The following is a 25,799-nucleotide window of genomic DNA, read 5'->3' on the forward strand; positions in this document are numbered from 1 at the left end:
CGTGGGCTCTAGAGCGCAGGTTCAGTAATTGTGACGCACAGGCTTAGTTGCTCCGCGGCACGTGGGATCTTCCTGGACCAGGGATCGAACCCGTGTCCCCTGCATTGGCAGGCAGATTCTTAACCACTGTGCCACCAGGGAAGTCCCCCTGCCTACATGATGTTTAGCCCAGTGAGACCCATTTTGGACTTCAGACCTCCAAACCTGGAAGGTTATACCTTTCTTTTGTTTTAAGGCACTAAGTTGGTGGTCATTTGCTACCCAGCTCTGACCCTGCCCTTTGCCCTTTGACCCCTTCCTGACCTCCCCAGGATGAAGTCCGAGCTTCTCAGCCTGCCGTTCACAGTGCTTCTGGACCGCCCTGTCCTGCTTTCTACAGCGAGGGAAAGGCTCTCCATCCGTGCTGTCCAGCCCAGGAGCCAGTGAGCACTTGAACTGTGGCCAGTGTAACTGAGGAAGTGAATTTTTCCTTTCGTTTCACTGTCCTTAAGTTTTAGTCATTTATTTATTTATTTATTTATGGCCGCGCCGCGAGGCATGCGGGATCTCAGTTCCCCAACCGGGGATCAAACCCGGGCCCCCTGCAGTGGAAGCGCGGAGCCCTAACCACTGGACTGCCGGGGAAGTCCCTGTCGTTAAGGCTAAGTAGCCACGTGTGTCCAGCGGCTGCTGCACTGGACGGCACAGCTGCCAGGCCTGTGCCCACCTTTCCAGCTCGGTCTGCCCCTGAAGCCTCATCACCAGAGGGGCGTGCTCCTTCACCTGCCCCCCGGGCACCAGGCTGGCTCCCACTGCCCGGCCTTCGCCCACACCATGGCCCCATCCCACCTTCTACCCTGATTCTCTAACGCCCAGTTCAGTTCCCACCTTAAATGTGGTGGAGCCTTGAAGGGGGTTCAGGATTTGGGGGGGGGGTGATTAAAATGCCCCTTCCCCCAATTCTACCTCCCAAATGAGGTGATATCAAACCAGACTGGTGACGGTTTCACAGCTACTTCTGAGAGCCCTGGAGAAAGGGAGATGTCCCTGGCCCAGAGAGCTGAGACTTACAGAGAGAGAGGCCCATCCCATGAATATGCCAGCCCCTAGTCCAGGACCCCCAGAGGGACAACCGAGACACAGGAATGGGCTCCAGGGGGGTCAGACCAGCTGAGGGTGGTGCTGAGTGTCAGATTCCTAATTCCCTGCCACCTGCCACCAAAGGGGGGAGGGACCCCGAAGAAGTGACAAAGAGCTCCTTCCCTACCAGACCCCAGACAGAGAGCCCTTCGTTCTTTCCGGGACCCCAGCACAGGAGTCGTTAGGCAGCCCAAAGACCCGGCCTTCAGAGGGGAAGCAAAACCAAACATAAGACAGAAAGCGGGGAACCTGCTGTGGGTTCCGGGAGACACGGGTGAGAGGGGCAGCCGCTCCAAACCAAGTCACCTTTATTAAACCCACGTGTGTATGAGCACATACTTCACGCCTGGGGCACCACCCCGTAGAGCTGGTGGGGAAGTAACTTCTGCTTCTCGTTGCAACTGTAGATCCACCGGGGACGGACGAACACCAAGGAGGGGTTGTCCATCAAGGCCTGCAGGGTGGGGTGGGGTGCACGCAGGAACATGTGAGCCAGGAGGGGGTCGGGGGGATGCTAGGGCAGGTTTGGTCTCCCTCTCCCTGCCCCTTCAGGACTCACCTCCTCAAAGCTGGGGTCCCACTCCTGTGCTGTGATCACAAACTGTACCCGGTCGCTCATATAGTCCTCAAGCTCCCTGGCAGGAGAAGAAAAGAGGCAGAGAATCGGTGTCCCCTCTCTTGACACCCTACTCCCCAACCATCCTCAGAGGCCATTCTCCATCCCCACCTACGTCCCCTATAGGCCGCCTGCGGGTCGCCCACTCTCCCACGTGCCAGGCTCGCCACAGCCCCGAAACCGACAGCTCCCGCAGGCGCCAATCCTTTCAGAAGGGCAGCGTGGAGCCTCGCTTTAGAGAAGAGGAACCCGAGGGGAAGCTATGCGTCCAGGGCTGCCCAGCCGAGTGAACAGGACCGGCACGGAACTCCACAGCCTGTGCCCAGCCTGGGGGTCCGCCCTTCTCCATCCTCCCGACGGCCCTTCTCCCCACGACCTACCGCACCTCCTCCCCTGCCTCCCCTGTCCCCGGAGACTGACCCGTTGAAGGCTGTGACATAACGGCTGAGCGTCCGCCGCTCGTCCCCCGGGAACTCCCCGTACAGGAAGAAGTGTTTGCCCTGGAAAAAGTCTGCAGGGGAGATGGCGGGAGAGCCAAGCGTGAGGCCCCTGGAGTCCCAGGGCACCAGCCAGGAGCCACAGAACACTCAGAGGCAGGACAGCAAGGCCAGCGCAGCGGCCGGAGGGGGAAAGGGGTGTCCGTGTACAGCCTGGCACGGGAATAATCCATGACAAGCAGTGGTTCCCGGCCAGACCCATCTGAGCCTCTGGGGAGTTTTGCTTCGTTTTGTTGCAAGAATGATAAAAGACACAATTACTATTATTGCAACATGTTTCTTACACCAGGTCAATCACTTCATTAGCTTGGCCTGGCTTGGAAATTTCACATCCTGCCACTTCCTCACCATGGCTGTCCCACTACTTTTTAATCAGCGCCTTCTCTGGCTCTGACCCTCAGGGTGGTTCCTCGTTCCAGTTTGACACGATTTTCCATCAATTGGCCAATGCCATGTTTGGGGCTTTGGAGGATCAAAGTACTTTCCTGCCCATCACCCATGAGGAACCAAGCAGAAACGGCTTCTTCCAGTGGCCACTGACCCTCACCTCTGCTCAGACCCTCTGACTGCCCGGCTCTCCCTTCATTCTCTCTCTCTTTTTTTTTTGGCCTCACCGCGCAGCATGTGGGATCTTAGTTCCCCGACCAGGGATCGAACCCGCGCCCCCAGCAATGGGAGCACAGACTCCAGAGTCTTAACCACTGGGCCGCCAGGGCAGTTCCCCTCTCCTTTCATTCTTGACCTGGCCCTGCCCCACGCCCCCCCTGATCATGTCTGGGGTGACGAATAACAATGCTGGCATCACGTAGGTCCCAACAGAGATCAGCGCCCACAGCACCTATGTTCCCCAGGCCCCGCCACACACTGACAAAGCTGAACCCGGTGGGGTGGAGCCTGGGCACCTGCAGATTTTAAAAGCCCCTGGGTGATCCTGAAGCCTAGGGAGTGGGAGGCCCCCGCCGTGAGGGAGTGGAAAGCCGAAGGGGGTCTCGCCTGGGGCTGGGCTGTGATGGAAGTGGTCACAGCAGAAGTCAGGACAGGGACAGAGAGGGAAGTCAGGAGAGGATGCTGAAGGGAAGGGAACAGGCCTAAGAGGACAAGGAGGTGGCAAAGGCCAGGGACTGGGGGTGAGGAGCCTGGAAGACAAGTCACAGGGGGCAGCAGCCATCCCAGGACGGGCTGGGGCAAGTCATGGCAGAGACGTAACAGGGCCAAATCCCACATCAGGAGGGAGGATTTCCCACCTGGGAGCTCGGGAATCGGCAGACTGGGAGACTCCGGGGGACCTTCATCGTCCGTGTTCTCATCCGTGGACCCTGCGTACGGGTCCTTGCCATTCTCCTCGCTGGAGGGCGGCCTTTGTTCCTTCTGCTCAGCCACCCTGGAGAGGCCAAGAGGGGTGGGGCAGGAGCATGCAGACCAGACGCCCCTCCCCCAGGCCAGGGCCACCCTGACCCCCAGCCCAGACCCTACCTCCTCAGCTCATCCTCGGTGTCCCCAGAATCTTCTGCCCCATTGTCCTGTCCTGCGAATGGAAGCTTAGTCAATGCGAGGCCCCTGCCTTCTCTTCTGGGAAGACTGGTAACCTTCCCTCCCAGTCTCACGCCTGAGCACAGACGCAGGCATCCCAACCCCCAGCCTCAGTGGCCCTCCAAATCCTCTTAGATCCATTGCCTGGAATCCAGCCCCTCCCCCCTCAGACCCAGGATCCAGACCCCCAGCCCCTCCCACCTCAGACCCAGGATGCAGGCCCCCAGCCCCTCCCCCCTTAGACCCAGGATCCAGGCCCCCCGGCCCCTCCCCCTCAGACCCAGGATCCAGACCCCCGGCCCCTCCCCCCTCAGACCCAGGATCCAGGCCCCCGGCCCCTCCCCCCTCAGACCCAGGATCCAGGCCCCCGGCCCCGCCCCCCTCAGACCCAGGATCCAGACCCCCGGCCCCTCCCCCCTCCGACCCAGGATCCAGACCCCCGGCCCCTCCCACCTCAGACCCAGGATCCAGGCCCCCGGCCCCTCCTCCCTCAGACCCAGGATCCAGACCCCCGGCCCCTCCTCCCTCAGACCCAGGATCCAGGCCCCCGGCCCCGCCCCCCTCAGACCCAGGATCCAGACCCCCGGCCCCTCCCCCCTCAGACCCAGGATCCAGGCCCCGGCCCCTCCCCCCTCAGACGCAGGATCCAGGCCCCCGGCCCCTCCTCCCTCAGACGCAGGATCCAGGCCCCCGGCCCTTCCCCGCTCAGGCTCTGACCTGACTGCTCCCCCTTGGTGTCAGCATCTTCCTGGGGCCCTGGTGAGGGTGGTTTGGTCTCTTCTGGGGTTGGGGGTCTCTGGGGTGAGCTAGGTCCTGCTGCCTGAGAGGGCTTGGCTTTGGTCTGGGGGCGCTGAGGAGGGAGGGTGGGTCGGCAAGGACGGAAGGGGCAGCGTGGGTGTGAGCGTGGGGGGCGCCTGCAGGAGGCGGGAGTGGAGAGTTTGGGTACCATGACACACCCATGTCCCCCCCCCCCACTCCACCCTCCCCCGCCCAGGCCGGGGGCATCAGACCTTTCGGGGAGGCTTGGGGGCTTCATCCCCACTGCTGCCGCCGTGAGAGCCCCCCTCGTCCTCGCTGCTCGAGTCTGGCCCAGCCATGAGGTACCTGGGGGAGGAATCAGGCCTCAGACAAACAGCAGATGTGTCCTCTGGGGGAGGTGGGGAGGGGGCTTAGGAGGCAACAGGCACTGGCTATTTATTCAGTATTTACTAAATACTCAGGGTGGCAATCGTGGCCCCTCCTCCCAGCTCCAGGGAGGGCCCCAGAGACCCCCAGGCACCCACACCGGAGACCAGAGCACTTCCTGGCTTCCCTTCCCTCTTCAGGAAGAAATGACTCATTTCAGAAAGGGAACGACAAAAAAAACCAGAAATAATTCTCCCCTTTGAGAATCAAAGTCAGTTTCTCATTAGGCGCTAAGTGCCCCTGCAGCTCCTCCGGGCACACACCAGGCTGACCCAACCCTGGCTCCTCCGCCCAGGCATGCTCTCCGCCTCTGTTCAGCCTGGCGAACCTGTTCTCTTCCGTGAAGACCCCTAGCTCACTGCGGTCCTCCCCTTGGGCCTGCCCCCAAACTGTTTTAGAGCTAAGTCCGGCCCCTCATCGAAGTCAGAGGCCTTCGAAGGCAGGACCCGACGTCCGGGGCCAGCATTGCACAGCCCAGCCTGGCGCCGAGCAGGGGCTTCGGGTGAAGGAATGTGAACGGGTCCCAACACTCCGCTCTCTGCCCTGAGGCTTTGGGAATGCTGTGTCTCCAGCCTGCAGTGTCCTTTTCCTTCGCTAAGCAGACTTCCCAGAGCCCTGCACGGACCGCCCCCCCGACCCCCCCCACCCCCCCCCCCCGGCCCCTCCTCCTGTGGGAAGTCTGCTGACTCTGGGCCAGCAGGGCCCGGCCTGATTTCTCTCCAGATCCCTGACACTGCCCAGCATGGGGACAAGGGGCAGGGTCGGGGTGTGCGTGTGTAAACCACATGCGTGCGGTGAGGCCTCACCTCCGAGAGGGCAGCCGCCGCCGCATGCGGTGACAGTCCAGCACCCACTCTTTCCGCACGATTCGGCCTCCGAGGCCTAGAACCTGGCTGTACTTGGGGGTGTTGGCAAAGGCGCAGCTGGCAGGGAGCGGAATGGAGGGTGTCAGCCTGGTGTGATCTGAGAGGTGAAGAGCAAAGAGAGACAAGGGGCACAGAGAGAGAGAGAGAGAGAGACAGAGAGAGACAGGGAGGGACACGGGGCAGATGTGGGAGAAGCAGAAAAGACACAGGGAGGCCGAGGGAAAGACTTAAGAATCAGAGGGAAGAATAGAAAGAGAACAAGAGGCAGAGGATAGAGAGAGGTGAAGTAACAGAGAGAAGGCAACACGGAGGAGACGAAGGGAGGCAGAGGAGGGGCAGCGGGGAGCGTGGGGAGGGGGCGCAGGCCTACATGAGGTGGGTGCTGTCTGGAGTCCAGTCTGGCCGATACTTGGCCCCCAGCTCCAGGGCCTTGTCCCGGAGCTCCGAGCGGAAGGGGTTCTGGAAGCCGCTCAGCACCACCACCACACCCTGGAGGATCTTCCCCAGCTCCTGCGGGCCGGCGCGGGGGGCCCTGGGCTCAGCGCCTTCTCCACGGGGCTTCCCTGGTGCCGCCCCCCGTGCTGCGGCAGGGACAGGGGCAGTGGCTGGGGTATGGGTGGGAGCTGGCACTGGGGAGGCCAAGGAGTGGATTCAGTTAGTAGGTGTAGGGCTACACCCCCACCCCTTCTCCCCTCAGACCCAGGATCCAGGCCCCCGGCCCCTCCTCCCTCAGACCCAGGATCCAGGCCCCCAGCCCCTCCTCCCCCAGACCCAGGATCCAGGCCCCCGGCCCCTCCTCCCCCAGACCCAGGATCCAGGCCCCCGGCCCCTCCCCCCCCAAACCCAGGATCCAGGCCCCCGGCCCCTCCTCCCCCAGACCCAGGATCCAGACCCCCGGCCCCTCCTCCCCCAGACCCAGGATCCAGGCCCCCGGCCCCTCCCCCCCCAAACCCAGGATCCAGGCCCCTGGCCCCTCCTCCCCCAGACCCAGGATCCAGGCCCCTGTAGGAACAAGGAATCCAGTTTGCTCACATTTGGGTCTCTTGAGGGCGGGTGGTGAGGGCTGGGCGGACAGTTTGCTGGGGGTCTTCTTTTCTTCGTGGCTCAAATCCAGCTTCCTCTTGCCTCTGGGGGACTCCTGAGGATGAGGGGGTGGGATGGGCTGAGGCCTCCAGCTCACCTCCTCCCTCTCCACCCCACCAGGGTCCGATGATCTCACCTTGGAGGTGCTGCCTACTGTCTTGGAGGCCGGAGAGGCCGAGGAGGCGGCACTGGAGGCCTGCAGTGTAGCAGCTGCATAGCTGGGTCCTGCTGGGTCACTGGCTGCGACTGCAGAGGGAGAAAGCGGAGCCAGGTTGAGAGGGCTGGACCCTCAGACCCTTCGGCTCCTATCCATGGGACACAGAGTGTTGTTCCCAAGACCCGGGAGTGACCCAGGAGTCCAGGCCCCCGGCCCCTCCTCCCTCAGACCCAGGAGTCCAGGCCCCCGGCCTTTACTCATTCAGGACCCAGGTTTCCCGCACTCACCTGGGGGGGTCTTGTTGATCCGGCTGAAGAAGAGAGCCCCGGGTCTCAGGGAGCTGGCGCTCTCATCCTCCTCCTTCACGCGGAACTGGCCGAGCTTGGTCACTTTCTAAGGTCCCACAAGGTCAGCGCAGTGGGAGGGCTGTCAGCAGGTGGGGGTGAAGAGGTGGGGAGAAGGCTCTGGGCGGTGGCAGGTAGAGCTTACCTGGGATGAGACCTCGGCCTCCTCTTTGTCTGGGGGGCTGTGAAACCTTACAAAACTCAGGCCATAGGGGGCATCCTGGGAGAGGAGGGGAGGGAATCAGGGAGTCTGGCCAAGGACTAAGGCTTGGCCCCAATCCCTTTTATTTACAGAAACCCCTTTCTGGCTCTTTCCCTCCTATGGACACACACATCTGGGGAAGTGCCCCCATGATAATGACAAGGATAATAACAGCAAGCCGTCATTGAGCCCTAACTTGAGGTCAGGCTCGGTGCAAAGCCCTTTACATGCATCAGCTCCTTGAGCCTCAGAGCAACTGGCAAAGGCTACTGGGTGTCTAAGCGAATCCACTCTGCGTGCCAAATTCCTGCCTGTGGAATGAGAGGGAGGGCTGGGTATCACTTCTGGAACTCAGAAATGCTCCAGACTCTTTCCCCCTCTGCTGGGTGGATGCAGAGCCATGAGATGGAAGGAGACTGGGTCCGGGATGACTGGCCAAACACGTCCCGGGACAGATCCAGAGGTATAAGAAGTATACCTTTACTGTGTGCTGTCATTACATACTCGGGTCTCGTCATCACAGCTTAGCATCCCTAACTTACAGCAACCCCATAAGGATCAGGAAACTGAAGCCAGAGGTCACACAGCTAAGGAGTGGAGAAGCCAGGTTTTAAACCAGCGTTCCGACTCCAGATCTCGTGATATTAACTCTGAGGCCCAATTCTACGAGGCCCCATCTCCAACAAGTCAGCAGCTCCCCCTCCCAATTCCCCTGAGGTCTTGCAGGTCATCCTTCCTAATCTTCCTCCAGGAAGCGAAGATTCCTATATGGGGAGGACCTCAAACCAATTTCAGAGAATGCAGGGACCCAGCCTCCTTGAAGTCCCACGGGGAGACCAACTGTCCGGTCCTCCCAGCCCTCTGGGACTCAACATCGGCCTCTCGCCTCTCTCATGGCTCAGGACCAAGGACCCCACTCCCACCCTGGGTACCTTGCTGTAGGGCTGGCTGCAGACAATTTTGACGCGGTCCCAGCGCTTCTCTGCTGCTGCCCGGACCAACTTGTCGGGCCCAAAAATGCGAACGCGGTTGGAATTTGAGCCACTGCGACTCTCGGAAGGGGACATGAAAGACGAGGTGACCAGAAGGACCTGGGAAAAGGCACAGAGGATGAGAACCAGGCCTGGCTGGTTTCAGTGACACCTCCTAGGGGCTGAAAGAGGGCAGGGGCCTGAGCAGGGACCAGGGAGTCGCCAGATCCAGCTGTACCTCAACCTGCCTCAAGGCCTCTAGACCCTTCTCATTTCTGGGCCTCCAGTCAGTCCTTCTCTGACACAGGCCCCAGAGGGATCCTTCTATTCCACTTCTCTAAATTCTTCCAGAGTCTTCCACATCTGGCCACACGGCGGGAACCCTCAGGATAGGGAGCTTCAGGAGCCCTCCCAGCAGAGGATATTCACAATGACTGGCACAATATTCAAACACCTTATTGTATTTTTTTTTTTTTTTGGCTGCACCACACAGCTTGTGGGATCTTAGTTTCCTGACCGGGGACTGAACCTGTGCCCTTGGCAGTGAAAGCCTGGAGTCCTAACCACTGGACCACCAGGGAATTCCCTCAAACACCTTTTTGAAATGCACAGCTGAGTCAGCAGAAGGGAAGTATTCGAGGCCAGAAATTACAGTGCAGAATCCAAAGAGGTAGGGGAGCTGCACCCATTACTAAGTGACTGTCTCTCAGTTCAAACCCGCCCTCAAAAAACAAACAAACAAAATAAATAAATAATAAAATAAAATAGAAAAAATAAAAAAGAAGAAAAACAAAAAAATACTTTTAAAAGAAAAACAAAACAAAACAAAACAAAACACCCCACCCTTGGTGGCTCAGCTCTGGGATGCTGGGGACATTTCTAATCTCCAGCCGCTCTTTGTCAGGCTCTGCCAGCAGGGGGAGCTAGAGAGACAGGCTGCAAGGCTGGAGGAGGGAGGCGGGATCTGAGCCTTCTTGCAGATCCCCCGAGCAGCGCCCAGGTGTGCTTCGCTCCTTCGTCTGCAGCTGTTCTTCCCCCGGGGCGGCAGATGAACCCAGTTTGCAGCTTCCCAACACCTGCAGAACTGGCCTCACTGCACCCTCTCAGGGACATACCAGAACCAGCCAGGGAGCTCCCCTTCCTCAGGGTCTGAGTTTCAGCTCCAAGGGCCCCACCTCCAAGCTTCGAAACATCTACCCTTCAGTCATGCCAACCTCTTCCTTTTGTTCCTCCAACCCTAAGGGTGGTGACTGCTCCCTGCAGTTGCTTCCACGTCCCACCTTAGTCTTCTGGCCTCTTCAGTTCAATACCTCGTTACTAATTCTTTACGTTAATTCTCTCTGTTAAACTAACTGGTGTGGTTTCAGTCTCCTGGTGGGACCCTGACTGATACAGTGGGTGGCAATGATGTTGGTGTTTGCCCCGTTGCTGACTCCAGGTGGCAGAGAGCTTGATTTTAAAGGGCTCTAGGTGGTGGGAGCAGGAGGGACCAGGAAAGAAAGCCTGTGCTCCAAGTCAAGAAGAAAGGCATCTTAGGGACCATGCCACAGAGCAGAGAGCTGGGCCTCTCCAACGGGCAACACCTTCTGTGGGTAAATTAGGGAGAAATGTGCCTTGTGGGGAGAGTCAGTGGGAGGCTTTAGCTCTGGGGGGACAGCAGAGAAAAGCTGAAAAATTCTCTCTGGAGACTCCTAACCGCAGGTCTGTACTCTCAAGGATTTGGAGTAAAAATCCACACTAGTTATCTGCGTGGAAAAACCCAAGGTGAAAATTTTAAGTGGTCCCATGTATGTAGTATCACCTGATGCCGGGGCCAATCCTCTTTGGAGGAACGTACTTCAAACCAGGCCCTCAAAGAATTCCCACAGATACGTTCCCCAAAAGAAGAATTAACAATCACACACACACACACACCCATGAGGCATGAGGAAACAGGCTGCCATGATTTAGGGTCAGCAGAAACCACAAACTGCAGACTCAGACCCACAAACACTGCACATATTGACATTATCAAACACACAATATAAAAGTAATTGTGTTTAATAGTCTAAAGAAATAAACGGAGCTATTAACAGTATGATGAAGGAACAAAAACTGACCAGGCAGTTTTGAAAAGCAGTGGAAGAGCTGCGTGCCCAACACTAAGGGATGAACCATGATTGGTCCAAGTGGTCTGATTTCCTCTGCCAGTGGCTGGTCCAAGGATGGGCAATTCGATGTTAAGAGGAAGGCTGCTGGAGCCTTTTGGGAAAGATTTTCCTTCTTCATTAAAGAGAAACAGAGGATGGAAGAAAACCACTGCTTTTCTGCCATTCCACTCCTCCACTTTCTGCTTTGGATGCTACTAGGTGATGGATGGAGCAATGGCAACCATCTTGTAACCATGTGGGCAAGACCAAAAGAATCAAGAGGTGCCCAACCAAGCACCCTGACTTTGTTCAGTTGCCCAATCAACTCTGGGTCTGCCTAATGCTGGACTTCCCTCCTAAGGAAACAATAAATATTCTTAGGCAGTAAGCCATCTTTAGTTGGGTATAATCTGTTACTTAGTCTCTTTTCTAAATGACATGCTGTGAAATTAGAAAACAAAAGCTTTTTTCTGAGAAAAACATAGACTGTAACTAGGTATCTCTGTGCTCAGCTCTTGATTATGAACAGGAAACAGCAAAGATGACAAAAATTATACAGAAGGGAAGCCAGCTCCCTGGCCTTGACTACACTTGTTTATAAAAGGGCTGATTTTGAGCCGATGGGAGAGCTGAATTACCATCTAGTGACTAAATGAAGGGGCAACACAAGCTGTGGCTGGCAGCTGCCACCCACACTAAGGGGGAGCCTCCCTCTGAATATACTCTCCTCCCATTCATTGTGAAGAGAAAACAACTCCAGTTGTTTTATTATCCAATACTGTCTTTAAGGTTCTAGGATTAAACCTTTATTCTCTAGACTGTGTTAACCTTGCAAGCTTAGATATCCCCTTTGCAGAACTTGGAGGGGTTAAAAAAAAAAAAATGTTGGGACTTCCCAGGCGATCCAGTGGTTAAGACTCCATGCTCCCAAGGCAGGGGGCCCAGGTTTGATCCCTGGTCAGGGAACTAGATCCCACATGTCGCAACTAAGAAGTCCGCATGCCGCAACCAAGACCCAGCGCAGCCAAATAAACAAATAAATAAATAAATATATTTTTTTAATGTTGATGATTTTGTAGAAAATGTCACTAGTTATTAAAATATGTGCCTTTGGCTTGGTTTGTATGGGTGACATCAACGTGGACCAGCCCTGCTCGGCCCTTTTTCCTTTTCTTTCTTGGCTCTTCCAACCGTATCTAGTCTCTGGGCAGAAGCCAGACCTTATAAGGCCCAGAGTCTTTAATTCAGTCTTGGCTAGGAGTTATAACAAAACTTCCAGCAGAAGTTTAATTAAAAATCTTGAGAGAATGGGAGACTATCGACATAGGGGTTTTCAGACTCTGAAAAGATCAAGCCCTAAGCTAACCATTCCACCTTTCTAGGTAGATAAGATAAGAATAATAAAGATTCACACGCCCGATTAGATAAAGTTTTAGCTAAAAATGCACTTACTCTGTTTCCATAATCATAAAGTAGAATTTTGATCTAAATCTGTTTGCCAAGAAGAACAGAAAACTTTTTTTTTTATAGTTCCAAAGACCGTTGATTTTATTTAAAATTTTAAACAGGGAGGCCATTAGACTCAGTGACTCTAGTGCCTTAGGTAGCCTAAGTAAACCAACCAAAATCTAAGCCAGAGTTGGTGGACTCGAATCTAAGAAAATGAAATCAACTAATCGTGAAGAGCCAAGTCAAGTCACTAGATTTTCCCAAGTAAGGGAACCATTTAAGCTCTAGCCAATTAAATAATTGCTTTGCTTTGCTTCCCTGTTTTCTCTCTAAAAATCTCTGTCCTAGCCCATCCACACAGCACCCCTAATCATTTTTCAGTGTTGGCTGCCTGATTTGAATTGTTAGCCCAAATAAACTCTTCAAAACATAATGTGCCTTAGTTTGTCTTTTTACAACTTATAGAACTTTTATTTTATTATTATCTTTTTGGCCACACCACGCAGCTTGTGGGATTTTAGTTCCCCGACCAGGGATGGAATCTGAACCCTCGGCAGTGAGAGCGTGGCATCCTAACCGCTGGATCGCCAGGGAATTCCCTAGAACCTTTAGAATAAGAATGTGTGTTCAAGGAAAACCTCACTGGTTAAAATGTACCTTGTACCTTGTAAGGTGGAAAAAGCACTTGATAAAATTCAACACGCATGCATTTAAAAGACTGGCAATATCAAGCAGAAGTAAGGATGGGAAGCAAAGAGAACTCGTACACTGCTGAAGGGAATATAAACTGGTGCAACCATTTTGGAAAACTGTCCATTTCTAATAAGGTTCAAACATATATCTACCTGAAGACCCTGCAATTCGACTCTTAGGTATTTACCTAAAAGAGATCTCTATACAGAGGCTTGTACAAGAATGTTCGCAGCAGCTTTTTTCATAATAGTCAAAAAGTGGTGGACTTCCCTGGTGGTGCAGTGGTTAAGAATCCGCCTGCCAATGCAGGGGACACGGGTTCGAGCCCTGGTCTGGGAAGATCCCACATGCCATGGAGCAACTAAGCCTGTGCGCCACAACTACTGAGCCTGCGCTCTAGAGCCCACGAGCCACAACTACGGAGCCCGCGTGCTACAACTACTAAAGCCCGTGCGCCTAGAGCCCGTGCTCCGCAACAAGGGAAGCCACCGCAATGAGAAGCCCGCGCAACGCAACAAAGAGTAGCCCCCGCTCGCCGCAACTAGAGAAAGCCCGCACACAGCAACAAAGACCCAATGCAGCCAAAAATAAATACATAAAATAAATTTATTAAAAAAAAAAAATGGTGGGGAGTTCCCTGGCGGTCCAGTGATTAGGACTCAGCACTTTCACTGCTGGGGCCTGGGTTCAATCCCTGGTTGGGGAACTAAGATCCTGTAGGCTGCACAGCATGGCCAAAAAAAAAGTGGCAACAGCCCAGATGCCCGTCAACAAGAGAATGGATGAACAAATTGAGATCTACACTTACAGTGAGACTGCTCAACAATAAGGTGGAACAGACCCCTGACATATATATGATATGTTAGAACATCAAAAAAACAGTATGTTGAGTAAAGCCAGCCACAAAAAAAGAACACATGCTATAAAATTCCACTTATGTGAAATTCTAGGACAGGCAAGAAAAGAGATCAGTGGTGACCTGAGCTGAGGGTGGCAGGAGTGACTGCAAAGGGACACGAGGGAACTTTCAGGAAGGCCGGCGATGCTCTACGTCTTGATCTGGGGGACGGTTACGCAGGTGTGTACATCTGTCAAAACGCTGACCTGTGCGTTTCATTATATGAGAAATATACCTCAATTGAAAACAATTTCTCACTGCAAGAAAAAAAACCGTATCTTGTAGAAAACTGATTTGTTCACTTAAAATTGTAACCTCTCTTTTTCACACTAGGTTTATTTTTACCCAAAATCAATTCGCTGATTGACCAGCTGGCTCATTATGATCTCACCACTCCGGCTCGAATTCATTCAACCGGTTAAAAAAAGGATTGGGCCAATTTTTTTTTTTTTTTTTAAATAGTATTTACTTTTTTTTTTTTTTTTAAACTTTTTTGGGTTTATTTATTTATTTATTTATGGCTGTGTTGGGTCTTCGTTTCTGTGCAAGGGCTTTCTCTAGTTGCGGCAAGTGGGGGCCACTCTTCATCGCGGTGCGCGGGCCTCTCACTATCGCGGCCTCTCTTGCTGGGGAGCAGAGGCTCCAGACACTCAGGCTCAGTAGCTGTGGCTCACGGGCCCAGTTGCTCCGCGGCATGTGGGATCTTCCCAGACCAGGGCTCGAACCCGTGTCCCCTGCATTGGCAGGCAGATTCTCAACCACTGCGCCACCAGGGAAGCGGATTGGGCCAATTTTTAAAATTCAGTAAGTCCCCTACATACAAACTTTCAAGTTGTGAACTTTCAAAGATGCGACTGTGTCCCTGTATGCCAGCTGTTGTACTGTACTACTGTACTTTTCAAGGTACTCTACTGTAAGATTAAAAATGTTTTTTTTTGTGTGTTTGTTTTTTATGTATTATTTGTGTGAGAAGTATTATAAACCTATTACAGTACAGTACTATACTATTGTGTTAGTTGGGTACCTAGGCTAACTTTGTTGGACTTATGAACAAACTGGACTTACGAACGGGCTCTCGGAACGGAACTCATTCATATGTAAGGGATTTACTGTATTTGTAATAGAGCAAAAGGCTTGTAAACATTTGTCACAAATAAAGTAACTAAGAGAGGCACCCCAAGCAATTCGGAATCCCAATTGGCTGCGACATCTCAGAAGTTCTGGGACCAGAAAAAAAGGAGTTTTGCTCTCAAGCAGCAGACTGAATGGTAGAACAAACAGGTGCCTCTGGTTGTTTCTGCAACCATGTTGCAATTTCAGCCCCGTCCCTGCGCCCCGTCCCTGCGCCCCGTCCCTGCCGCACACAGCTCATCACCTGGGTCTGCTCTTTGTCTCCTGGAACCCTGGGCTCCTCCAGAGGGCCACGGTCAGAGTGACTCGCCTCCACCCTGGCCTGGCGCCGGGGAGGCCTGGGGCCTCGCTGGGGGCACCTGGGGCAGGGATCAGCAGGGGGCCCACCCCAAGGCCCTGCTTACCTCGTAGTCCTGCTCCCCGGCCCCTCCGGCTGAGCTGCCCACCAGCACCTCCACGAAGGCCGAGCCGTCGTTCCCGATGTCCACGCTGTGTATCTGCTCCTCCTTCTCTAACTGCAGGGGCGGGAAAGCGCACTCTCAGTGCTGCTCTGCCTCCCCAGCTCCCTGCGGGACCTCGGAAGACGGATGACCCCCATCCGGGCCCCCCTGTCTCCTTGCAAAGTCAACTCGGTGACAGTGAAGACAGGGCTGAGTGGGGCCACTGTGTCCCCTGCACGCAGCACAGGGTGTAGAGTCAGAGCTCGAAAATATTCACCGACCGACTGCATAAGCTCCCACACCCACTTCCCTGACTCCGCCACACTCTGCCGGATGGGCCTCTAACCCGCCACCACGGAGCTCTCCTTGGTGGCACTATGCAGACAAATGGCATATCTGTCACCCCCAACCCCAATCACACAGGGCTCCAGGGAAGCTCCCTGAGGGTAGGGGCCTAGTCTGGTTTTGCTCACCACTGATTCCTGGGTTTGAGTCCCAGCTCTGCCACACGCTAGCTATATGGCCTTGTCAGCTCACCCCTTGGAGCCTCAGTTTCCTCACCTGTAAAGTGGGGATGATCACCCTATCTAGGATTACGCACATAAATACTACGGCTTCAGGGCCTGGCATGTAGCAGGCACCCTGCCGCTGCCAGTCAGAAGGCAATATTAGTCGCTGCTTGATGACTATTTGTCAAAAGAAGGAAAGAGCTGACTGTAGGGTGGCTTCCCCCAAAGTTTCTGCCATTTCTGTCTGACAGTAAAGGCCAGGTGGGGGTGGAAGGCAGTTAGGAACGGCTGAAGCAAGCCTCCTGCTTTCCACTCTGGGGATCTTTTATTTGGCTCCTAGAATGACAAGTTACTACGACCCCCAAAGGTACCTAGTCTGCCACCCTACACCAGGATCATCTGACGGTCCGATCTGCCCTGTCACCTCCCAGTCGGGAGGCGGCCCGGACACTGACTGCACGTTGCTGCAGGCAGAACATCGCTCCAGGGAAGGAAGGAGCCTGGGCTTGTGGGGAGGCCAGCCTGACTTCAAATCCAGCCCTGCCACTTCCAAGCGGTGCAGCCCTGGGTGGCGTATAACCTCTCTGAGCTGCAGTTTCCTCACAAGTGAAAGGGGAGGGTCATCATAATAGTCCTCCTTCCGAAGGGAGTCTAGATGACACGTACTAACCACAACCCACAGCCATTGCAGCGGACATCTAAGTGCTCAGACGTGGCGGACCCGAAATACCTGTATCTTCTCTCCGCCCCACAGCTCTGCGAGACAGGAGCTGTTATTATCTCTATTTCACATGTAAACAAATGGAGGCAGGAAGCGGTTGTATCACTTCCCTGAGGTCACACAGCTGGCACCCAGGTAACCTGGCTGGGCTAAAATAAAGGTGTCAGCAGGGCTGCATTCCTTCTAGAACTTCTGGGGGAGAATCGTTTCCTTGTCTTTTTTTTTTTTTAATTATTACAGCTTTTTTAAAAAATTAATTTATTTTATTTTATTTATTTTTGGCTGCGTTGGGTCTTCATTGAGGTGCGCGGGCTTCTCACTGCAGTGGCTTCTCTTGCTGCGCAGCACGGGCTCTAAGCTCGCAGACTCAGTAGTTGTGGCGCACGGGTTTAGTTGCTCCGTGGCATGTGGGATCTTCCAGGACCAGGGCTCGAACCCGTGTCCCCTGCATTGGCAGGGGGATTCTTAACCACTGCGCCACCAGGGAAGCCCGTTTCCTTGTCTTGTTTCCAGTTTCTAGAGGCCCCTGCACTCCTCGGCTGTGGCCCCTTCCTCCATCTTTGGAGCCAGCAATGGCATTGCTCCAACCTCTGCTTCCGTCTTCACATCTCCTCTGACTCTGGTTCTCCTGCCTCCCTCCTTCCCTTACAAGGACCCTTGTGATTACGCTGCACACACACACACCCCCGCCCCAATCATCCAGGCCAATCTCACCATCTCAAGATCCTCAGTTCATCACATCCACAAAGTCCCTTTTGCCATGTAAAGGACATATTCACAGGTTCTGGGATTAGGATGTGGATATCTACTGGGGGGCATTATTCTGCCTACCACACTTAGCTAAGCTCTTCCTGGGCCAGGCATCACTGAATCCTCACAACCACCTTGGAAGGAAGGGTCTGTAACTCTCCCAGCTTTTCAGATGGGGAAACTGAGGCTCAGACAGGTAAATAAATGGCTCACATGTCACACATAGCTAGTGACTGGCAGAGAAATTCAGACCCAACTGCCTGACGACAAGCCAACACTGCTTCCCAATTCCCCACTTTCAATCCTTGACATAAAAACTCAACAGCTTGGGAATTCCCTGGCGGCCCAGTGGTTCAGACTCCAAGCTTCCACTGCAGGGAGCAAGGGTTCGATCCCTGGTCGGGGAACTAAGATCCCGCATGCCGTGGGGCGTGGCTGAAAAAAAAAAAAAATCTCTGCCTCTCCCACATTTAAAGCATGGGGCCCTCCATCTAGTAGGCTGTACATATTTGTATTTTAATGAATGGTTCTTATTTCATATACGACTACTTCTAGTTTAAACACACACATGTACTCCCCCGTCTTTCTTATGATAAATAAAAAATCTCTTATAAAAACATGGAAACAGGGCTTCCCTGGTGGCGCAGTGGTTGAGAATCTGCCTGCCAATGCAGGGGACACGGGTTCGAGCCCTGGTCTGGGAAGATCCCACATGCCGCGGAGCAACTGGGCCCGTGAGCCACAGCTACTGAGCCTGAGTGTCTGGAGCCTCTGCTCCCCAGCAAGAGAGGCCGCGATAGTGACAGGCCCGCGCACCGCGATGAACAGTGGCCCCCACTTGCCGCAACTGGAGAAAGCCCTCACACAGAAACGAAGACCCAACACAGCCAAAAATAAACATAATAAATAAATAATAAATAAAAATTAAAAAAACAAAACAAAACATGGAAACAACCTAAATGCCCATCAGTTTATGAATGGATACACACTGTATGATATTCCCTACAACGGAACAGTATTCAGCTGTAAAAAGGAATGAAGCACTGATCTAAGCTACAACATGTAGGAACCCAGAAAACCCGATGCTGAGTGAAAGGAGCCAGACACAAAAGGCCACACATTCTATGGTCTTATTCATATAAATGTCCGGTAGAGACAAGTCCACAGAGACAAAAAGTATATCAGTGAAACATACACACGCTAGTGCATATAAAGTAGAAAACCAACACGGACCTACTGTGTTGCACACGGAACTATACTTCATATTTTGTAGTAACCTGTAACGGAAGAGAATCTGAAAAAAAATCTAAAACGAACACAACATTATAAATCAACTATACTTCAATTTAAAAAAATTGGAGGGACTTCCCTGGTGGCGCAGTGGTTCCTACTCCATGCTCCCAATGCGGGGGGCCCGGGTTTGATCCCTGGTCAGGGAACTAGATCACATGTGCATGCCGCAACTAAGGGTTCGCGTGCCACAACTAAGGAGCCCGCCTCCGCAACTAAGGAGCTCTCGAGCCACAGCTAAGGAGCTCACTGGCTTCAACTGAGTCCACGTGCTGCAAATGGGGAGCCGGGGAGCTGCAACCGAGGAGCCCACCTGCCACAACTAAGACCCAGCACAACCAAATAAAAATAAATAAATGAATATATTTTTTTTAAGTTTAAACTAAAATAGTAATATATTTTTTTCTTGAAGATTTAAAAATTAAAAAGAAGGTTAATATCAAGTGTTGATTTAAATGTACACCAGCAGTGTTAAATGCAGATTAATTCAGTAAATTCACTTGAGTGAAAAAAAATAAACAATTGAATTCCCTATTTAAAAAAAAGTACATCGGTGGTTGCCAGCGGCAACCTGGGGAGAGGGGAATAGGGAGTGATCACTTAATGGTTTTCGGTTTCTTTTTGGGGTGGTGAAAATGTTCTGGATTAGACAGCAGTAATGAATGCAGAACATTGTCAATATACTAAAAAACCCTGAACTGTACACTCTAAATGGTTAAAATAATGACCTTTACGTTACGTGAATTTTATCTCAAGAAAAAACAAGTGAGTGTTCAGTAAGGATCACCTGTTAGGAGAAAGGCTTAAGCACAAGACGAGTCATCTGTGGCCCAGGTTTGTGTGCACCTTTCCCAGGAAGACAGAACTCACGACAGTGGAAGAAATGAGACATGGAAGGTTTGCAAAGTCCCAGAGACATCTTATTAAAAAAACTGTTCCAAGACAAATATCATATGATATTGCTTATATGCCGAGTCTATAAAAAAAAAAAAAAAGATACAAACGAACTTATCTACAAAACAGAAACAGACTCACAGACTTCGAGAACGAACTTATGGTTACCAGGGGCTAGGGTTGCGGGGAGGCACAGATTGGGAGTTTGGGATTGACATGTACACACTGCTATATTTAAAATAGATAACCAACAAGGACCTATTGTACAGCACAGGAAACTCTGCTCAATACTCTGTAATAACCTAAATGGGAAAAGAATTTGAAAAAGAATACATACATGTATTTGTATAACTGAATCACTTTGCTGTACACTTGAAACTAACACAACATTGTTAATAAACTCTACTCCAATATAACAACAACAAAAAAAACTGTTCCACATCCATGAAAGAATAAGGTAGAACTTGATGCACCATTAAAAAGAATAAGGTAGAACTTGATGCACCATTAAAAAGAATAAGATAGAACTTGATGCACCATTAAAGAGAATAAGGTAGAACTTGATGCCATGACAATGGATCTCCAAGATATAGTTTCTTGGAAGAAGACAAGGGAGAGGACTGTTTACATACAGTGTACTTTCTAAAAGGCGGGGAGGGGTGGATATATATGCTTGTAGGTGGACAGAGTGACCCGGGGGGGCCACATGAGAAACTGCTCACAGTGGCTGCCACAGGAGGGAAGACCTGGGCAGCAGAAATCGGGAGGGTGGGGGTAGGGAATGGAAGCAGGTGGCGAGGAGGAATTTTTCCTTTTCACTGTATACCCTCCTTTTTGTGCCTTCTGAGTTTATGCACCATACGCATATCACACCCATCTGATAAGTTAATAAAACCACAGTGGTTATCTGCAACAATGGAATACTATGCAGCCACACCCAGCAGGGAGGATGAAACTAACAAAATGAAACTAACAAACGATGCTGGGAAAGAAAAGAGCAGCCAGAGGTGAAAGTACTACATACCGTGCGATTCCATTTATGTACAATCAAACCCAGCCAAAGCTAATCCATGCTGTTAAAAATCAGGGTCATGGTTACCCTTGCGGGGGGCAGTGACACGAAGGAACGTGGGAGGGGGGTGTGTCCTGTTCCTTGATCTGGTTGGCAGTACACAGGGCTGCAGTTTGTGATGATTCACTGGACTGTATGCTTTGCAGTACACACGTGTCATGTCAAAAGAAGGTAAGAAATTTTAAAACACCACAGTGGCAAACTGGGTGATGAGAAAACCACTGAAACACAGAAACACAACGCGTCCACCTTGCTACTGAACATCTTTTCTAAAGAACACACCTCGGCATCCGGGGGCGGGAGTTACACCTGGGCTGCGTCTCAGCCACTCCCACCGGCCCAGGAGCGGTTAGCAAGGAGGCTGGAACTGCCCTCCTGGGAGCAGGTGATGGGTTGGCGACAGAGCCTCTTTCGGCCACCACAAACGAAAAAGGCGTGCGGGGCTGTCACGAGCAGAGGGCTGAACCCCAGATGGTAATACAGAGATACTGTGAGATACTATTTGAGGGGAAAAAAATACACAGTAGTAGGAAAATCCACAGATCAATCTACCTGTCTTGGTGTCCTGAAGTTTCCGCTTATCACTTGCTTGAAAAGAACCAAAATTAGCATTTGGTGAGTTTGGAGTCACCCTGCATGCTGGCAAGTGCCAAATGCCACCAGATTTTCCGAAGGGTCTCCAACACGAAATAAATCGACAACTGCTGTGACAGTGCTGCCTGCTCCAGCACTTCTCCCCTGCAGTTTATTCTCTACCTGGAAACCTCACAGAAGATTCTGTGAGAGGGGGCTTCCCTGGTGGCTCAGTGGTTAAGAATCCACCTGCCAATGCAGGGGACTCGGGTTCGAGCCCTGGTCCGGGAAGATCCAACATGCCACGGAGCAACTAAGCCCGTGCGCCACAGCTACTGAGCCTGCGCTCTAGAGCCCGCGAGCCACAACTACTGAGCCCGCAAGCCACAACTACTGAAGCCCGCGTGCCTAGAGCCCGTGCTCTGCAACAAGAGAAGCCACCGCAATAAGAAGCCCTCACGCTGCAACGAAGAGTAGCCCCCGCTCCCCGCAACTAGAGAAAGCCCGCACACAGCAACGAAGACCCAACACAGCCAATAAATAAATAAATAAATAAATAAACAAATAAATAAATAAATAGAAGATTCTGTGAGAACCTAAGTCACATTCTGTTCCTCCTCTGCTCAGAGGTCTTCCACGGCTCCCATCTCATGCAGAGTAAATGCTTAAATCCTTACAATGGCTTTTAGGCCTTACGTAGGTTAGGGGTCCTCTACCCACACCCCATCAGCTCCTACCCCTCTCCCCTGTCAACTCCACTCCACCCACACACAGGGCTCGCTGTTGTCCCTCCAGCCCGCCAGGCACCAGCCTACCAGGCGCCAGCCTGCCTTGGACTCTGTTTCTTTCCCAGGTGCCTGCATAACTCACTCTGCTTGAAGGTTAGCTTCTGAGGAAGGCCTTCCCTAATGCCGTATTTAGAAAAAAACCTCTTGCCACTGCCTCATCTCCTACTGGAGGCATTTCTCATTCCTGTTTTTTCTTTTTTTAATATTTATTTATTTATTTGGTTGCACTGGGTCTTAGTTGCGATAGGCAGGCTCCTTACTTGCAGCTCACCAGCTCCTTAGTTGTGGCCCACGGGCTCCTTAGTTGTGGCACGTGAACTCTTAGTCGCGGCACGCATGTGAGATCTAGTTCCCTGACCAGGGATCGAACCCCAGCCCCCTACATTGGGAGCGCAGAGTCTTAACCACTGTGCCACCAGGGAAGTCCCTCCTCACTTCTCTTAACCATGCAATTTCCTCCCTAACACTCGTCACCTGACATACGTACATTTTACTTATTAACCTGTCAGTCTTTCCTTGCCAACGTAAAGTCTCCACAGGACTGACGTACGTTTGTCTTGTGCTGTCCACTGCACTATGCCCCAGTACCTAAAACAGTGCTGGGCCTACAGAAGGCGCTTCTATGAATGAATGAACAAATGAATCCAGCCACTCCCAAGTCTCCAGGGCCTGTCCCTGTGCTGACAACTCCTACAGCCCTATCTGCAGCTCCATGTCCAATCGCTAGCTGTCCCCTGGACGTCCCAAAGTCATAGCAAACCCGGACATCGCAACCAATGTATCACCTTCTCAAGCTGCCCCTTCTCGAGGCTTCCCACTTTGGTGACAGCTGCAATATCCCCTTTGGTCTCCCAGGCCAGAGAACCCTGTGCCTTGTCTGGCTCCTCTGGCTCCCTCGCTCCCCATATCCTGTCTCTTCTTGCTCCCACTGCAACTGGGGTGCAGACCCAAATGGGATGTTCCTGATCATAAGAGAGCCCAGCAGAATCATCGCCCAGTAATTAACACACGAATCCCTCCCTTTACACAAACACCTGCCTGCTGACACGGCACCTTTGCAAACATTACATCACGGGATTTTCACAACAACCCTGGGCTCAGATCACATTATTCCCAATGGGCAGATGAGAAAACAGGTTCAGAGAAAAGAAACCATTTGCCTGAGGTCACAGGGTGAGTAAGAGGGACATGTGGGGTCTTAAATCCATGTCCCAAGACTAATAAAAAAACATTGGCTCTAGGCAAGTTGTATAACCTCTCTGGGCCTAGTTTCTTCCTTGTAAAAGGGGATAATAAAAGACTCGAGGTCATGGGGTTTTTATGAGGATTCAATGAATTAACCCACGTGAAGTGTTTAGAATGGTGACCGGCAGTTGTAATTTTTGTTCTTTTAGTTCCCTGACCAGGGATTGAACCCGGGCCCTCGGAGCATGGAGTCCTAACCACTGGACCACCAGGGAATTCCCAGGCAGCTGTAATGTTGAATAAATGTTGGCTCTCATTATTCTTGCTATGTTAGGGACCTAGGAGATATTTAAATTCCTAAAATCATTCAGAAAATCTTGTGGGGCTGTGTATTTTTCCTGGGAAGAGAATTCTCAGATTCTCCCTAATTCTCAAAAGGTTCTGTGAACCAAAACTTTTCCAGAACCACTGGGCAAGAGAGAGACAATAATATGTTTTAACTCAATCAGGTAAGCCTTGCCCCCAACATCCCTCCCCAAACACCCCCTACATTCAGAAGGGAGGAATGTGGCCAAAATCAAGAAAGCCAAGGTATGAACACAAAGCAGCGTGACAAAGTGGCTAAGAACACCCACAATAGGTTCAGGTCTTAGCACCGCCACTTATTAGTGGTGATAACAGCCCCTACATTATCCAACTCCATGAAGAGTCAGGTCACACAGGTAAAACACCGAGGCCGGCGGCACCTGGCAAAGAGCAGATGCTTGGCAACACACCTAGCTCGCTTCTCCCACCAGTTTCTTATGCCGGAGAGGAACAGCCTGTTTGGAATTCTGTAACCATCCTGGGTCAAACTACCCTTTCCTCTTTGCCTCCCTCCAACTTCACAGAGAATGTACCAAAGCGTTCAGCATTCCAGACATGGTAGCTTAGACTGGCCACTTCACTTCGCCCTGCCCTATGCCCCAGTTTCCTCATCTTTAAAATGAGGTTGATTGTGGACTTCCCTGGTGGTCCAGTGGTTAAGACTCCACACTCCCAATGCAGAGAGCCCGGGCTGGATCCCTGGTCAGGGAACTAGATCCTGCCTGCCACAACTAAGACCAGCGCAGCCAAATAAGTAAATAAATATTTTTTAAAATAAAAAAATAAAATGAGGTTGATTGGCTTAGATGATATGAGACACCTTCCAGCCCTGAGCCCAGAGACTTCAGAAGGCAGGATACATGGCAATGATTCGCTCTGTTCCAGCTGAGGAAACTGAGGCCCCGAAAGTAGCAGCAACCTACCTGGGCCACACAGCGATTCATCCCTGGCCTAGTGCTTGGATCACCTTTCTCCCCGGGATCACACTGCTCATTTTCCGGGTGAGGAAGCTGACGCCCAAAGGGAAAGTGCCTCCACTCACTGCCAGTTAACTCCAGAGCAGAGTCAGGACCCTGGGTCTCCAGACTCCTACTAAGAAGATGGGGGGGTGGGGTGGGGCAGAATCACCTGGAGCACCACAGAGATGGTCTTCTCGCCCGCCTTGGCTGCCCGCCATTTTCGGTAAGTGTCTGCCTTGAGAAGGTTTTCTGCACAGTAGGTCTGGAGAGAAGAGTGGGAAAGGGAAAGTTAGGGTACAGAGATGAGAGCTAGGTCCCCAGCTCTCAGATTATTCCATTGAGATCCCCCGGATTTAAGTTTCCCTATTAATCCCCACACACTCTGCCTTGAGTCCCCTACAGCATTTTCCCCTGGAAATTCACCCCTGGGCCTTCCAAGGAAGCTCCCCTATCCCTCCTTTTCTCTCTGGAAGTTCCTCTATTCCACATCTCTCTAGAATTCCCTTATGGCCTCTGAGAAATTCTCCCATGACCCTCCTTAGAATTCCACCAAGTCCCTTTTGTGAAAGGAAAATCAAAATGAAGTCGGTAGTGCTAAAAGGGCTCCTCTAAAATGGAGCTGGGAGGCCACTGAGGAATTGTGACCAGGCAGGTCTCAGCCTGGATGGAATGTGACCTTTTGACCACTTATGGCAGTAAACACAGGCATCCAGAACGTCTACCAGAAACTCAGGATACTTATCGGACACTTACCATAAAGTAACTCATGACGGCCTATCTATTTATGGGACATTTACGCTAAAGTAACTCATGACAGCCTATTTTTTAAAGCCAAATATTTCTTGTATCAGAGGCAATTACAATTCTCTCTAGACGACTTTAACCACCTGGTGACCTTTGTCCTCATAAGCCCCTGACTCTCTCTCCCAACACTCTTCCAGTTTTACGGAAATCTGTGTCTCTCTAATATCAGTTCCTAAGACCCCAAATAAAGTTCTTTTTTCTTCGCAGCCCGGATACTGATTATTGTTCAACCCCTTTTAGACTCCAAAAGTTCTCCTAGAGCCCCCTCAAGAATTCCTTTACTTCTTCCAACCTCCTCCACGCCGGTCCCTCACCGAGTCCTGGCTACTGCAGGACACCACATGGCGGAGGCGGATCTCCGGCATGTCAACGTCGTGGGCTTCGCCTGACCAAGAAGATGCTGGAGGGTCTGAGTTTAGGGTGCAGACAGCTGGGGCGCCCGGCGCGGGCTTAACTGCGCAAGCGCACGACGCTCGGGCCTTTCAAACAGCGGCGCGCCGGAGGTCGCGTCAACACTGCGCAAGCCCAGTGCGCCTCTCCCGAGAGAAGCGAGAGGGGCTGAGTTGCCTAGCAACGGG

General features: G+C 52.2%; 1 protein-coding gene across 2 annotated transcripts; it reads right to left on the bottom strand.

Annotated features, from left to right (window-relative positions):
* Positions 1-1,410: 1,410 nt before the first annotated feature.
* XRCC1 (X-ray repair cross complementing 1) lies at positions 1,411-25,720 on the bottom strand. 2 transcript variants are annotated; one of them, XM_082369678.1, is made up of 17 exons: positions 25,536-25,717; positions 24,587-24,679; positions 15,275-15,385; positions 8,532-8,690; positions 7,543-7,617; positions 7,341-7,446; positions 7,033-7,142; positions 6,846-6,951; positions 6,184-6,442; positions 5,754-5,870; positions 4,773-4,866; positions 4,480-4,612; positions 3,706-3,757; positions 3,477-3,613; positions 2,156-2,246; positions 1,679-1,754; positions 1,411-1,573 (listed from the first exon to the last, which is right to left on the bottom strand). In XM_082369678.1, exons 1-17 carry the CDS (start codon positions 25,584-25,586, stop codon positions 1,460-1,462), a joined length of 1,884 nt encoding a protein of 627 aa, XP_082225804.1. In that variant the 5' UTR covers positions 25,587-25,717; the 3' UTR covers positions 1,411-1,459. The 2 variants fall into 2 exon arrangements, with proteins under 2 accessions (XP_082225804.1, XP_082225803.1); XM_082369677.1 differs by having other exon boundaries at positions 6,846-7,142; positions 25,536-25,720.
* Positions 25,721-25,799: the final 79 nt, after the last annotated feature.

The sequence above is a fragment of the Balaenoptera borealis genome (assembly GCF_965194805.1).
Source record: "Balaenoptera borealis genome assembly, chromosome: 19".
Classification (NCBI taxonomy): domain Eukaryota; kingdom Metazoa; phylum Chordata; class Mammalia; order Artiodactyla; family Balaenopteridae; genus Balaenoptera; species Balaenoptera borealis.